Here is a 16,159-nt window from a genome sequence, read left to right as displayed (position 1 = left end):
ACTTTTGCCTCGGTTCACGACCACACACTCGGTATACGAACACGCCAGGTTCCCTTTCGGTTTGTACATGTTCAGTCTCTCCCTGGGCATTTCCTGTGCAGCAAGCAAGAGAGAGAGAGAGAGAGAGCGACACACACACGAGAGAGACAAGAGAGAGAGCGACACACAGGCACGAGAGAGAGAGCTGGACGCATAAGGTAGGAAGGCAGTTAAAGAATGCACTGGGCTTGACTTTGTTTTCACTTCTGTTTACAGCGATCGGTTCATAGCGTGCATTGTTGCAAAGTTACTTTTCTTGGTGATTTATTAAATTACGGATTTTTCAAATGTTCATTTTTTCCCTGTGCTTAAAACTCATTAAAAAAAAAAGTGTTTTTAGCCAGCGGTTCCTAGCGCTATAGCACAAACTATTGCAGTGTTAGTTTTCTCTGTTGTTCAAGGTTTTCTCAGTGTTATTTAATGTTTTTACATTTAGTTTACTATTACGCTGTGCATTCTATGGTTTAATTAACTATATTTGTACTTAAAAACTTTAAAAAATATATATATAATTACATACAGTTCATATGGTCTGGAACGGATTAATTGTATTTACATACAATCCTATGGGGGAAATTACTTCGGTTCACGACCAAATCAGTTTACAACCAGAGTTTTGGAACAAATTATGATCGTGAACCGAGGTTCCACTGTATAGTTTTTTTCTTTTTTCAGACTAAGTAACCAATCAACAGACAGCTCACATTTATCCAAAGAGTCCAACTGGAACAGCCTAAAACCAGAAGGAGAAACGTCACAAGTCGGAACTCCAAAAACTTCCACTAACATACCAACACAGCTGAGGCTGCTGGGAAATGTTGTGTTTGCAAGAGTCTCTGCAGGAACAAAGACGGGCGAGATGTGCCACACACCAGACACACAGTCTCTCCAAATTAGCCTTTTAAGGAACTCCAAACTCCTCAGTCGGGCAAGCAGACAAGAAACAGAGCCAAGGAGCGAGGAAGAGGAGGGCCAAGTCCCAGAGAAGGAAGGCTGCCAGGTACAGAGGACTGCAGTGTGTAAGGTTTAGTGCTCTGGAAGAGCTTGGCACACAATGAGGGTTATCAAGTCCCCTTGGTTGGGTGATTGTGAATGTTCTGGTGATATCCTCCTGTGTGTTATGGCGCTGATTCAATCAACAGCCTTCTTATCTTTATTGAACTATAGTGGGGTCTCATTGAGTTTGGGGGGCCACTCTACATCACCCCCTTCTGGCAATAGATAGATATGAAAGGCACTATATACCAGATAGACAGATAGATAGATAGATAGATAGATAGATAGATAGATAGATAGATAGATAGATAGATGTGAAAGGCACTATATACTAGATAGATAGATAGATAGATAGATAGATAGATAGATAGATAGATAGATAGATAGATAGATAGATAGATAGATAGATAGATAGATAGATAGATAGATGTGAAAGGCACTATATACTAGATAGATAGATAGATAGATAGATAGATAGATAGATAGATAGATAGATAGATAGATAGATAGATAGATAGATAGATAGATAGATAGATAGATGTGAAAGGCACTATATACTAGATAGATAGATAGATAGATAGATAGATAGATAGATAGATAGATAGATAGATAGATAGATAGATAGATAGATAGATAGATAGATAGATAGATAGATGTGAAAGGCACTATATACTAGATAGATAGATAGATAGATAGATAGATAGATAGATAGATAGATAGATAGATAGATAGATAGATAGATAGATAGATAGATGTGAAAGGCACTATATACTAGATAGATAGATAGATAGATAGATAGATAGATAGATAGATAGATAGATAGATAGATAGATAGATAGATGTGAAAGGCACTATATACTAGATAGATAGATAGATAGATAGATAGATAGATAGATAGATAGATAGATAGATAGATAGATAGATAGATAGATAGATGTGAAAGGCACTATATAATAGATAGATAGATAGATAGATAGATAGATAGATAGATAGATAGATAGATAGATAGATAGATAGATAGATAGATAGATAGATAGATGTGAAAGGCACTATATACTAGATAGATAGATAGATAGATAGATAGATAGATAGATAGATAGATAGATAGATAGATAGATAGATGTGAAAGGCACTATATAATAGATAGATAGATAGATAGATAGATAGATAGATAGATAGATAGATAGATAGATAGATGTGAAAGGCACTATATACTAGATAGATAGATAGATAGATAGATAGATAGATAGATAGATAGATAGATAGATAGATAGATAGATGTGAAAGGCACTATATGATATAGATAGATAGATATGAAAGGCACTATATAACTAATACATAGATAGATAGATAGATAGATAGATAGATAGATAGATAGATAGATAGATAGATAGATAGATGTGAAAGGCACTATATGATATAGATAGATAGATATGAAAGGCACTATATAACTAATAGATAGATAGATAGGGTGGTCTAGGTAAGATTTCGCCCCCTATAGGTGGTGCAGTGTGAAGTTCTGTATGTGCTGTTCAGATGTCATCCTCCATTGTGTTCTTGCTCTCCTCCATCGATGCCATTCCTGTCCTCTTATTGGTCTATTCTGCTGTCATCGTCGTCACGTCACAGGGGGTTTCATTAGGTTTTGGTGTCTCTCTTTAAGACAAATCTCCACAACGTATGAAGGTCAGTGGAGTGGACGCCCCCTTCGGGTCACGCGACTTAAACAGGAATTAAATAAGGGCCAGAAAAAGGGAAGAGAAGTTGGCCTGCGGTCACGTACAGGAAGCCATGGCAGACATGTCATGTGGGAATGGAGGGGGACATTCGACGGTCCGATGACTGGGTTACGGTTTTGCTTCTTCAGTTGCCACAGGGTGTGATTTTAGAAAGGGGGTCCTTCTGGTAAATCAAGTAAAGCCCCAGGCCTGGAAGCGGTCAGTCCACGAGGACAGAAAGTCTGTGCTAAGCTGTGTCACCTGTGGCTTCATCACGTATCACTCAGTTCCATCTCTTTGGCTATTGACTACAGAACAGAGGCCCCTAACTCCCAGATAATGAAGACCTTTGACAGGCTGGTCCCAGGACCGTGCCAGTCATCTTGTGAAGGACCACCTGAGGGAAGGCTAATCACAGAGTGGCCATTTTAGATGATGCGGTGTGTGTGTGTGTGTCTTTATTAAAGTTTTTCTCTCTAATGCTTACAGCTGACCAAATCCTTCCTTTGTGTGACTCAGGGGTGAGCGGCCCTCTGAAGTGACACCGTAAGAGGACACTTGGTTACAACACACAGTGACAGTGGAACAGAAGCCATCTCCATAGTGGCCAGAGCCACAGACGCTGACGAGAATCCCAGGAGGACGCGGACCGTCAGGACGTGCGAGTGACGACAAATTAACGGCCGCCTCGGCGTGAGTGACAAGCTTAGGGGAACGGTGGCACCTGAGCCTGTCAGGTAAAGCCACACAACTCTCTAAAGCGATTCCATTGAAAGCACTGCAGGCTTATCAGCAGCGCCACATTGTTAAAGACGTCGTGGGCTGGCGTGAGCTCTCCAGAGCTGGCAGCGGCTGCTTTACTTACCTAAAGGGGTGGGCAAAGTAAACGGAGTTACTGAACACTCAGAACGCTGGCAGGGTGACAAGAGTGGCTGAAGAATGTAAACAGGGTGGCTTGGAACGCCTAATAAATCAAACGGAGTAAAGTCACAATGAAGGAGACCACGATGGCCGCGTGTCAGGGGGGTTTGGCCCGGGAGGGCAGGAATAACTCACTGGAGCAAAGTTACGCATTATGGATCTACACGGAAAGAGAGGGGCACGAGTCCAGTGACAAATGAAGTAGACGACAGGGGCCATTTACAATCTGGCAGGGTTGGAAGGGCAGAACCCGTCCTGGCAGCAGTGGGCACAGGCCAAAAGGTTGGCCAGTCCTTCGAAGAGCACCCTCACTCACACCAGACCGATTTAGACAGGACTTTGGCACCGAACACTGCACCGCCATGATGTCCAGTTCAAATTGGTGTGTGTCCACAGTACAAAGACATTCTCAGCCACGTGCCCACCACAGCTCAGTGACCGCAGGACAATCCATACAGTGGCACACATTAGATACGATATCAGACTTTAAAAGAACACGCTGTACCCTGAGCTAGCTGGGATCGGCTCCGGCGGACCCCCCTGACCCAGTTAAGGACTCAGCAGGTTAGAAAATGACCGACTGACCACCAGGTCTGCTCATGCAGTTGGCAGAATGAGTGGAGGGTGAAAAACTGACCATTAGGCTACTGGGGCCAGTGGGTAAAGGTTCAGAACTGAGGAGAGACAAAGAAATGTGACAAGCATGGGGGGTCCGATGTCTTTAATAAGACCACCAGCCTCTTGACGGCAGTGTGTGTGCTACACGTGTCCTGGATGAGAATATCCAGTGAAAATGCAGTGTCCTGCAAGCCTGGGCTGCCTTTGAGGAGGTGAGCCGAGACACGTCTGGGGGCTTCCCTCAGACATCTGGGGGGCTGGAGGCGTTGGGGAGTCTATTTGACAAATAAATAGATGTGTAAGGCACTATATGATATACCACAAGTACCACTACATTCTTAAAGGCATACAGCACCCCTCTAAGGGGAACACCACTGGGCAATGGATAAAGAAATATGAAAGGTGCTATATAAGAGAACGAGATATAAGTGACACTGTACAAAAATATATATATATATATCTATAATGTGCTATGTAAGAGAGAGATGAATCTGAAAGGTGCTATATAGTAGACATACATGGCACTATATACTAGATACACAGATAAAAACAAAGTGCAATATAATAGACTTATAAACTCAATATGTAACTGACAGCTTGATAGATAATAAAGAAATTACATCATAGACAGATGTGTGGGGTGTTATAGAAGAGACAGACAAAGGTATGAGGGGCGCTATATGACTGATATATTGACAATACTATTATAAAATAGATAAATATGAAAGGCATTATGATTGATGATACATCAGAAAGGCACTATGTGAGTGATGGATAGTAAACACTGCATAATGTTTAGATATGAAAAATATTATACTGTATAAGAGAGACAGATACTGAAAGGTGCTAAATAATGGATGTACTAAGATAGGAAAGGCACTATATGAGTAACAGATTAGGAAGGCATTATGTGATAGATAGATATGGAGGGCACTATGTTATAATAAATAGACTGATCCAAAAGGCACTCGATTATAGATAAGAAAGAAAGAAGATACAGCATATAAATAGTAGTCTGACAAACAGGAAAGGCTCTGTGTAACAGATAGATAGATAGATAGATAGATAGATAGATAGATAGATAGATAGATAGATAGATAGATAGATAGATAGATAGATAGATAGATATGAAAGGCACTATATAATAAATAGATGTGAAAGGCACCATATAATAGATAGATAGATAGATAGATAGATAGATAGATAGATAGATAGATAGATAGATAGATAGATAGATAGATAGATAGATGTGAAAGGCACTATATAATAAATAGATAGATGTGAAAGTCACTATATAATAGATAGATAGATAGATAGATAGATAGATAGATAGATAGATAGATAGATAGATAGATAGATATGAAAGGCACTATATAATAAATAGATGTGAAAGGCACCATATAATAGATAGATAGATAGATAGATAGATAGATAGATAGATAGATAGATAGATAGATAGATAGATAGATAGATGTGAAAGGCACTATATAATAAATAGATAGATGTGAAAGTCACTATATAATAGATAGATAGATAGATAGATAGATAGATAGATAGATAGATAGATAGATAGATAGATAGATAGATAGATATGAAAAGCACTATATAATAAATAGATAGATGTGAAAGGCACTATATAATAAATAGATAGATAGATAGATAGATAGATAGATAGATAGATAGATAGATAGATAGATAGATAGATAGATATGAAAAGCACTATATAATAAATAGATAGATGTGAAAGGCACTATATAATAAATAGATAGATAGATAGATAGATAGATAGATAGATAGATAGATAGATAGATAGATAGATAGATAGATATGAAAAGCACTATATAATAAATAGATAGATAGATAGATAGATAGATAGATGTGAAAGGCACTGTATAATAGATAGATAGATAGATGTGAAAGGCACTGTATAATAGATAGATAGATAGATAGATAGATAGATAGATAGATAGATAGATAGATAGATAGATAGATAGATAGATAGATGTGAAAGGCACTATATAATAAATAGATGTGAAAGTCACTATATAATAGATAGATAGATAGATAGATAGATAGATAGATAGATAGATAGATAGATAGATAGATAGATAGATAGATAGATAGATGTGAAAGGCACTGTATAATAGATAGATAGATAGATAGATAGATAGATAGATAGATAGATAGATAGATAGATAGATGTGAAAGGAACTATATAATAAATAGATGTGAAAGGCACTATATAATAGATAGATAGATATAGATATGAAAAGCACTATATACTAAATAGATAGATGTGAAAGGCACTATATAATAGATAGATAGATGTGAAAGGCACTATATAACAGACAGACAGACAGCTATGAAGGACTTTCTTGACTCTCACGAGGAGCTTCTCTTGCTCCAGCAGCAGCGCAGATCTTTACCTCTTAGCTCAAATCAGCCCAAGTAAAGCCTGCCGTAGTAACAAGTTAAAGACTCCGAATGAAGGAGTAACTTTATAAAGTGCCTTTCCACATTAAGCAGCACATCACAATGCTATAGAATGCAGACAGCAGCCGATGTGTGTCTGCTAAACACACCTTACAAGTACCGCACACAAACTCTGCTCTGTATAGCGCCTTTCTGTACTAAACACCATGACAACTGACAAACTTGAATGCTGTGCCTTCCTGTGGTGGCCACGTGTGGATTCTCTGCGTGTCTTTACTGAGCAGCACCACCAGACAGTAAGTCCTTACACAAACACTTATACACTTCAGGAAGTTTTATTACTAATAGCTTTTACTTGACTTGCCATCCTCATTTACAGACCACCACACTAAGCATTCATAATTGAAATGTTTTTCTATGGTGACCTCCATCTGGACACGTTTGCTTTACCAGTACAACTGACAGCAGATATCTTCATATAGCGCCTTTCAGCGGTGACCCTCTGGACTTGACAGCATTTAGAGCAAATTCCCGCTACTACACACTGCGCCGCTCCACACCCAAGTTTGCAGCACAAGCTCCAGAAATCTTTGCACTTGACGAGCACGGCAGACCGATCCTAAACAACAAGCAGATCTTTGCATATAGCACCTTTCCACGGTGACCATCATCTCAAGGTGGCAGTGACTTGGTGAGGGTGGGTAAAAGACGCACAAAGGGTTGTAATAAAGGAGTTCATTGCAGACGTCAAACTGGCTTCCTTGTCCTCTTACATTCTAGCACCTTAACCACCAAGCCACTCCGTATACCAACAACGAGACAAGTGCCATGTGGCAGAGCCTGTTCCTGGGCACCTTACCAGGTCAGAGAGAGTCTGCATCAGCCAGTGTGTCCAGAGCCCATCCACTGGGCCACTCGACCCAAAACTAAAAGCCCAACATGTGAGCCAAGATTCACAGCAGTGGGCATCCGGGGGTCTCATGCTTTATTTGGGCAGAATTTTCTACGAAACTTTGACTAGGCACATCTTCCAAGACCACCCCCCCAAAGTCGGCCCAGGGTGACAGCTGCGGAGCAGAGGACACCACACTTTGTTTGACCCGCTCTCACTTATCGGTGAGGAGGAATGTCCTGGCCGAGTTCCACTGAGCCCCCTCGAGGTGGAGCCCCGCCGCTTCTTTAATTTCTATATAGTGCCTTTCCACGGACCCTCCAAGCCCTCCCACTTTGCTCCGATGCTCACCCATCTGAATGGCCACACCGCACACGCTGCAGGACATGAAGTTTAACGCTTCCTGTAGTGCCAGATCTGGAAAAGCCATAAAAGTGAATCCACCTTGTGGCACTGACCTGAGGCACTTGCCTTGGGTCCTCTTAACTTCCTCCTCGCTGAAGTCAAAGTGCACCCTGCTCCTTGGACACGGAGACCTCCGGATCATCGTAAAAAAAAAAGTTTTTCTCGTACTGGCGGAGCAGCACGAGATAACTGACACACACACACGCACGCACGCGCGCGCGCGCGCGCGCACGCAGGCACCCGATCCTCTTAAAGAGAGAGAGATTTCCTCCTTGAGGGTTCCCTTTTGCCCAGCGCCGCCGGGTCTTCCACAAAGCCAGGAGTGGAGTTTGCAGAACGGGTGACGTCTGCCCGGGCTGATGGCGCCTTTGCTCTGTGAGGGCTTCTGACAAAAACTCGACGGGCCGGCAGATTTGAGAGTCAAGTAAAGAGGAAGCGGCCGTGTGCGGAAACAGAAGCTGTGTAGTTCACTCGCACTGTATTTTTAGATCTGGACGTGTTGTCTTCTCAAGTCATGGAGGTGCTGCTCATGACCTTCCAAAGCCCTCATAATTCAGTTGTGGCCTATCTCAGCTGGCAGGAACCAACCCTGGATGAGGCCACTCACACAGAGACACGCCCACGGGGGGTTAATTCAGAGTCAACCGGGGCGGTCTGCGGTCTCTGACCCACTTGAGGTGGACATGCCAGCAGGGCACAGCATGACCTACTGTGCCACTCAGTATCAACACATGACAGTCAACTATGTAATAAAAAGACATGGATCTGCATACCTGTGTGTCCATCTCAATGCCATGTCTCTGTCATTCCAACAGATGGTGCATCACAAATATTTGAAATAATGACGCATTTCATTTGTCATTCCAACAGATGGCATATCAAAGACATAAATCCAAACCACCTACCAAAAGGCCTCACAAACATTTGCAGTAATAAAATGCATTTCATTTGCCTTTCCAACAGATGGTGCCTCACAGGCATAAACACAAATCCCATACCAAATGGCATACAACAGAGACATAGGCATTGCATTTTACTACTACAAATCCCATACCAAATGGCATACAACAGAGACATAGGGCATTGCATTGCATTTTACTACTACAAATCCCATTCCAAATGGCATACAACAGAGACATAGGGCATTGCATTGCATTTTACTACTACAAATCCCATACCAAATGGCATACAACAGAGACATAGGGCATTGCATTGTATTTTACTACTACAAATCCCATACCAAATGGCATACAACAGAGACATAGGGCATTGCATTGTATTTTACTACTACAAATCCCATACCAAATGGCATACAACAGAGACATAGGCATTGCATTGCATTTTATTACTACAAATCCCATACCAAATGGCATACAACAGAGACATAGGCATTGCATTTTATTACTACAGATGTTTGAGATGCGCCACCAGTTGTAATGCAAAATGCATACCACATGTGTCACAAAATAAATTCCAATACATGAAGCACTGCACGTGTTAACGCTGAGGTCCATGTGGATTACTTCAGTTTCAGTACAGCAAGTAATGTGCATTTGAGTTAACAACTTTATTCAAGATAAAACAAATCAGCTTATTATTATTATTTTAATATTGTATAAAGGTGCTAGCCAAAAATACTTTATTGCATGTTTGGTTAATACCTTTATTTAATTAATAATAATAATTTGTTATTATTCAGTCTGAGTAATGCTACAATTACTATAGTAAAATACTTATAATAAAGTACATTTGGCTAACAACTTTATAAAAGATAAAAAATAATCAAATTATTATTGCTATAATTCAATCAAACTAATAATAGCAATGCTATTGTGTAACACCCTCAGTCAGTAACTCTATTAAAGTTTATTTTTATGATAATCCAAATTAATCCACCATGTCTGCCATCGTCCCCAGTGAGGTACAGAAGCCAGCGTATCCCGTGACTTGTCATACACCGTTGACAAAGGTGCCAGCTAAATACTTGACGCTCAGTCCCTGCTGCAGTCGACCGGCATGCCATGGTGGGTCCCTGGCTTGCACCGATTCTGCCGGAGGGGTCTCGGAGTTTTGACGCCTGTGTGGTGGCAGCGCTCAGATAAACAAGTGCGCGGGTTTCATGTCACAAGCCCAAACAGCAGGACTCCGTGACTCCGTTCATGAAGCTGTGCCACTCAGCTGAATGCTCTTCAGTTGCGGCCTGTCTCAGCTGGCAAGAACCAAGCCCGGATGAGGCCACTTGCACAGAGACATGCCCACAAAGGGTCGCTTCACAGTCCACCGGGCGGCCTGAGAACCCTGACCCACTTGAGGAGAGAACATACCAGCAGGGTACAGCAAGACCCACTGTGCCACTCAGTATCAACCCATGACAGGAACAAGGCAGGTTCAGGCAGCAGTGTGGCATAATAGTTAAGGCTTCGGACTTCAAAATCCTGAGGTTGTGGGTTCAAATCTCACTACTGACACCATGTGGCCACACACTAGTCACTTCACCTGCCTGTGTTTCAGGCGGAAAAAAACATCTTAAATGGTGTAAGGTCAGCCAAATATTAAGTAACAGGCCAGTATGGGGTCACCCTGGCAGCACTGGGTACAAGGCGGGTAGGTACAAGATTTGGGGATTTGTGTCAATCCACTTACTCACTTACTGCTTAGCCTAACAAGTAGGAGGAAAGCCAAATACCCGGCGTGCCACCCACCCCAAACACTGGAACAGCAGGCACAGTCAGTCCACAGTGAGATCTGGCATGGTCCTCAAATCCAGGATGGTGGAACACCAACTAGTGGGCACCTCGTTAGGACATTAGGGACAAATGTGATGAGAGCAGGCCGTTCAGTGACATTTATTTTATCCAAAACGACTTATAAAAGAGGTCATCGTAATCGAGTAAACGTGGGGGTCTGTTTAGGAACAAGTGTGACAAGATGAGGGTACAAAATCGATGCTCACAAGTGAAGATTCAGAGCAGAACACAAGCGAGTTACAAATTCTAGCAGATGATGGAAATTCACCAAACAAGGGGGTCTTCAGATGCCTTCTTAAACACGTTGAGAGAGTCAGAGGTTCAAATGGAGGTGGGCAGGTCGGTCCACCAGCCAGGAGCGACACACGAGCAGAGTCTGGACTAACATTTTTGGTGGCATCACCAGACGCTGTTCATCAGCAGACCTGAGTGGTCGAGAAGGAGCAGAGGACCTCACAGGGGTCTCCACATATAAAGGTACTGACCCACTGACTACTTATGACTGACTACAGGGAGACAACGCAGAGATCTGAAAAGAGGAAGTGACGTGTGTCCATACCAGACGTGCCACCTCATTTTGAATCATCTGCAGTAGCTTGGTGACACAGGCCGGTAGCAGTCCAGAAGTCTCGGGACCAAAGCCCGACGAGCTCACCGGCCCAGCTCTCAATGAATTGAGATTTGAAGGTCTCTGTGCTCCTTTGTTTTATTTCCACTGGTGTGTGTGTGTGTGTGTGTGTGTGTGTGTGTGTGTGTGTGTGTGTGTGTCGTCCCTCCAATATAAATATCATATGAGACAAACAAGTTCATTCCGCCGCTCCTTAAGCCCCTCACGGGGTGTCAGACAGCAGCCAGCCCTGGACACTCACTCACTTCAGATCCATGACCTCGGCAGCCATTGCGAACACCAAAAACCACAAAGAGCAGGAAGTGGAATGAAGTCATTCAAACGGTGATCGGGACTTTCAAATGAAACACGAAAACAGTCAGACATGCCCGGCGGAAAAGGGAAGTGAGGACAATGAGGGGTGACATGGAAGACGAGCAGGCAACAGAAAAGGCCGTTCATTCAGAGACTCCTGGCCTGGTCTTACGGAGGGCCCTCTGAGCCTCTGCTTGCCAAGGTATTTTTGACATGCTGGGGATGGCGAGGGCGGCCATCTGCACGGTGTCGGGTATCCACTTACCTCCTTATAGGGGAGCCCATGGAAATGACTGGCAGCGGGACTGGGACTGGGCTACACTCGACATTTGACACACAGCCCACAGTCCAATACACAGCTAAGCACAGGAGACGGCCCGATCCCAGCACATTCATGGCAACGGAGTGTCACCAGCCTGCTGTCACACAGGCCAGACACCAAAGCACAAAAGCATGAGGGGTGACAACACGGCCGAACACCACAACCCCGTCACCACCACGGATCTGGTGTGGACGGGCAAGTGTGGCTCAGCGGGTATGGGACTGGATCTAGGACTCCCAAGGATGCCGGTGCAATGCCCACCTGTCACTTACTGGGTGACTTGCCCAAGCTGCAAATATGAAAATGTCTGAAAACAGCTGACCTCATCAGTCGAGCGGCATAAATCACAGAAAAGAGGATTTATGGATGTGGAAGATGAAAAATATTCACTGAGAACCGTACAGCATAGAGACGCGAGCTGCCATCAGAGGACACTTGGTGAGCTCCTTAACGCGGACCACCTGCCCAGCCAGAGGACGGTCACAGGAAGATACAGAATGGGCTCCGGAGACATCACTCAAATATACAAGTGCTATCACAATACAGAAATAATACAATACTGCGTAAAAAAATAATAAGAATAATGTTACATCTGTTAAATATAAGGGAATAATTATTATTATATAAAGGTGGCAACCAAATGTACAATGACACCTCTACACAAGATAAAAAATAAAGTAAACATTATTATTATTAACCAAAATAAAGTAGTACTAGGGTGCTGTACCGTGTTAGCCATTATGAATGTAGAGAAAAGCCAAGCAAAATGACACCTTTTATTGGCTAACTAGAAAGATTACAATATGCAAGCTTTCGAGGCAACTCAGGCCCCTTCTTCAGGCTTCTTCATGATTACATCTTGCCTGAAGAAGGGGCCTGAGTTGCCTCGAAAGCTTGCATATTGTAATCTTTCTAGTTAGCCAATAAAAGGTGTCATTTTGCTTGGCTTTTCCCAAAATAAAGTACTAATACTATTGTATAAGGACAGCATTATCAAATATTAATAACTATAACAATGTATGTTGGGCTAACATTACCTTTATACAACATAAAAATAATAAAATTATCATAATTATCATTATTATTATATGAGATAAAGATGTTAATCAAATGCACACTATTGTTCAAGTTCATATCTTTATGTAATAATAATAATTTATTAGTAGTGCTGTAGCAGCAGTAATAGTATTCAGCCACAATAATAATAACACTATTACTATAGTAATAAGACATCAATCAACTGTGTAATAATACTTATAATCCACCTTAATAAAAAGACAAGAGTCTGTGAGTCCGTCCTGTTTCTATGTCTCTGTCATTCCAACAGATGGCACATTACAAACCTTTGTTATAACACATTCCATTTGTCATTCCAACAGATGGTGCATCACAGACATAAACACTAACCCCATACCAAAAAGCCTCACAAACATTTGTAGTAATAAAATGCATTTCATTTGCCTTTCCAACAGATGGCGCACCACAGGCATAAACACAAATCCATCCATCCATTTTCCAACCCGCTGAATCCGAACACAGGGTCACGGGAGTCTGCTGGAGCCAATCCCAGCCAACACAGGGCACAAGGCAGGAAACAATCCTGGGCAGGGTGCCAACCCACCGCAGGACACACACAAACACACCAAGCACAAAATCCCATACTAAATGGCATACAACAGAGACATAGGCATTGCATTGCATTTTTTTTAACTACAGATGTTTGAGACGTGCCACCTGTTGAAATGCAAAATGCATACCACGTGTCAGAAAATAAATTCCAATACATGATGCACTGCAAGTGTTAACGCTGAAGTCCACGTTGATTACTTCAATTTCAATTTGCCTTGTAGAACAGCTAGTAATGTGCATTTGGGTTAACAACTTTATTCAAGATAAAAAAATCAACGTATTATTATTTTAATATTGTATAAAGGTGCTAGCCAAAAATACTTTATTGTACGTTTGGTTAATCGTCCTGCCATTGTCCCCAGTGAGGTCCAGAAGCCAGCGTATCCTGTGACTTGTCAGACACCATTGACAAAGGTGCCGGCTAAATGCTTGACGTGACACAGTCCCTGCTGCAGTCGACTGGCGTGCCAAGGTGGGTTCCTGGCTTGCACCGACTCTGCCGAGAGGGGTCTCGGAGTTTTGACACCTGTGTGGCAGCAGTGTTCAGATAAACAAGTGCACGGGTTGCACATCATGACCCCAAACAGCAGGACACCTCGACTCCGTTCACGAAACTGTGCCACTGAACTGAATGCTCTTCTTCCTTCCTTTCTATTTGATGTCGCAATCCCCTAAAGTGAGAAGCAGCTCATGCTGCAGGATTTCAAGTCCACCACTAGATGTCAGTGTAGACCAATATCTGTCCCTCAGCCTCTGCCAGGCCACCTCGTCATCTGGCTGATGACTTCATCCAAAGTGACTCACAAGTTCACAATACGTTACGACTGCTAGGTGCCTTAGCCACTACCCCCAGACTGTTCATATATGACGGACCCTCGTTCAAATGCTGTCTTATAATGCTGGGGGCTCTCTGAAGCCCCCCCTCCTACACCTTGTGTTGCTCTGGCAGTTTTGCTGACATTTCACAATTCCAAGTGTAATTAGGACTGGAGAATATAAAGTGTGTGGCGGTCACCTGGTGGTCCTGCTCTCGTTAGAAGCTGCTCATCTAAACGCATAACCACACCACCGCCTCAGAAAAAACGCATCAGACAGTCACAGCAGCTCAAATGTCGTAAAACCCCAGACATTAATAAATAATAATACATTTTATCTATATAGTGCCTTCCCTTTGCTCAAGGATAAGCCCCCGAAACCCAGAACTGGATGAAACCTGCTCAGAAATGGATAGATAGATAGATAGATAGATAGATAGATAGATAGATAGATAGATAGATAGATAGATAGATAGATAGATAGACATGAGTTGTCTAACGGCTGTTAGGCTGGAGGACGGGGTGTGGGTGTTCTCCCTGTGTCTCAGATATCTGCAGGTAAGTGTAACTGGTGTCTCTGCATCGGCCCCGCAGAATGGCATGGCCTGTCAAACTTTACAGAAGCTCAAATGTGGGTGTGTGTGTGTACTAGTGTGTATATATATATATATATATATATATATATATATATATATATATATATATATATATATATATATATATATATATGTCTGAATCGCAATCTGATTATTTGGATGCAATGTAATACTCCAATCTTCACCCTGTCAAGTAGGTGCACCAGCCAGCGTGGCACAACATCAGACGCTTTGCCCGAGGTGCTGACATCTGAGGTTTGATCCCCGTAAGGAGAAGCTAAAGTGTGCAAACCTGACGAGCCCCAATTAGAGTAAAACACGTGCCATGTGCTCTTTGTATTATTTGGCAGGTACAGTACTGTATCATATATATATATATATATATATATATATATATATATGGTGAAGGCTAGGGGGCGCCACAGAGCCCCAAACATGAACACTCAAAACAATCCTGGGATCAAATAAAAAGGGTTTGATTACAAAAATACCTTCGTATGACAATTATACAAGCTGTCTCTTCTTCTCCTTCTCTTACTCTCTCTCTTCTTCTTTCTCTCTCTCTACTGCTACTCCTCCAGGTGAGTGTTGCCCATCTCCGCTCCCGGCTCAGACTCCTGCCAGCTCTTTAAATTTTTGGGTATCCCACCAGGATGGACATCATAAGGAGTCCTGACCAGGTATTGCCCCCATTTAGTCCATCCTTCCATTACGGCATTCTGGCCGGGTAAGGATTCCACCCATCTCTGTCCTGGGTAAGATGCCCAACTGTCCTCTGGGGTATCTGCTATATATATTGTCACACACATGCACATGGGAGGCAGTCTGAGGGCTTAACGAAGGGTAAGAAGTAGAGTCAGGGCTTGATGAACTGCACTAATGCCTCTTCTCCCTCTTCCACAGAACACCAGAAGAGAAACCCAGGCTAGAGCTCCGCCCACTTCCATTCCCAGACCACGCCTCTTTAGACGTCACTACCACCTAACCACGCCTCTTCCTGCCCAGCCTCTTTAAAAACCTGAGCCCTTCATCAGGCAGTCAGTCAGTCTTAGTCTTGACTTTGTCCTTCATGACTACTCACTTCGGGCTTTTTAATATATGGGGTG

At 42.6% G+C, this 16,159-nt stretch overlaps 1 protein-coding gene across 4 annotated transcripts in view; it reads right to left on the bottom strand.

The window, feature by feature from the left end:
* Nucleotides 1-16,159, bottom strand: part of pde4ba (phosphodiesterase 4B, cAMP-specific a) — a 425,080-nt gene that overhangs the window by 223,797 nt on the left and 185,124 nt on the right. The window contains exon 1 of one of the 4 annotated variants that reach the window (XM_028810967.2): nucleotides 8,076-8,209. The exons of the other annotated variants lie outside the window; for them this stretch is intronic. Within the exon in view, the coding sequence (XP_028666800.1) occupies nucleotides 8,076-8,164 (89 nt within the window). The 5' untranslated portion in view covers nucleotides 8,165-8,209. Of the gene's footprint in view, nucleotides 1-8,075; nucleotides 8,210-16,159 lie in introns of those variants that run through there. 4 annotated transcript variants of the gene reach the window in all.

Source organism: Erpetoichthys calabaricus, chromosome 10 (assembly GCF_900747795.2).
Source record: "Erpetoichthys calabaricus chromosome 10, fErpCal1.3, whole genome shotgun sequence".
Taxonomy (NCBI): Eukaryota; Metazoa; Chordata; class Cladistia; order Polypteriformes; family Polypteridae; genus Erpetoichthys; species Erpetoichthys calabaricus.
This window is presented reverse-complemented; position numbering and strand designations above follow the sequence as displayed.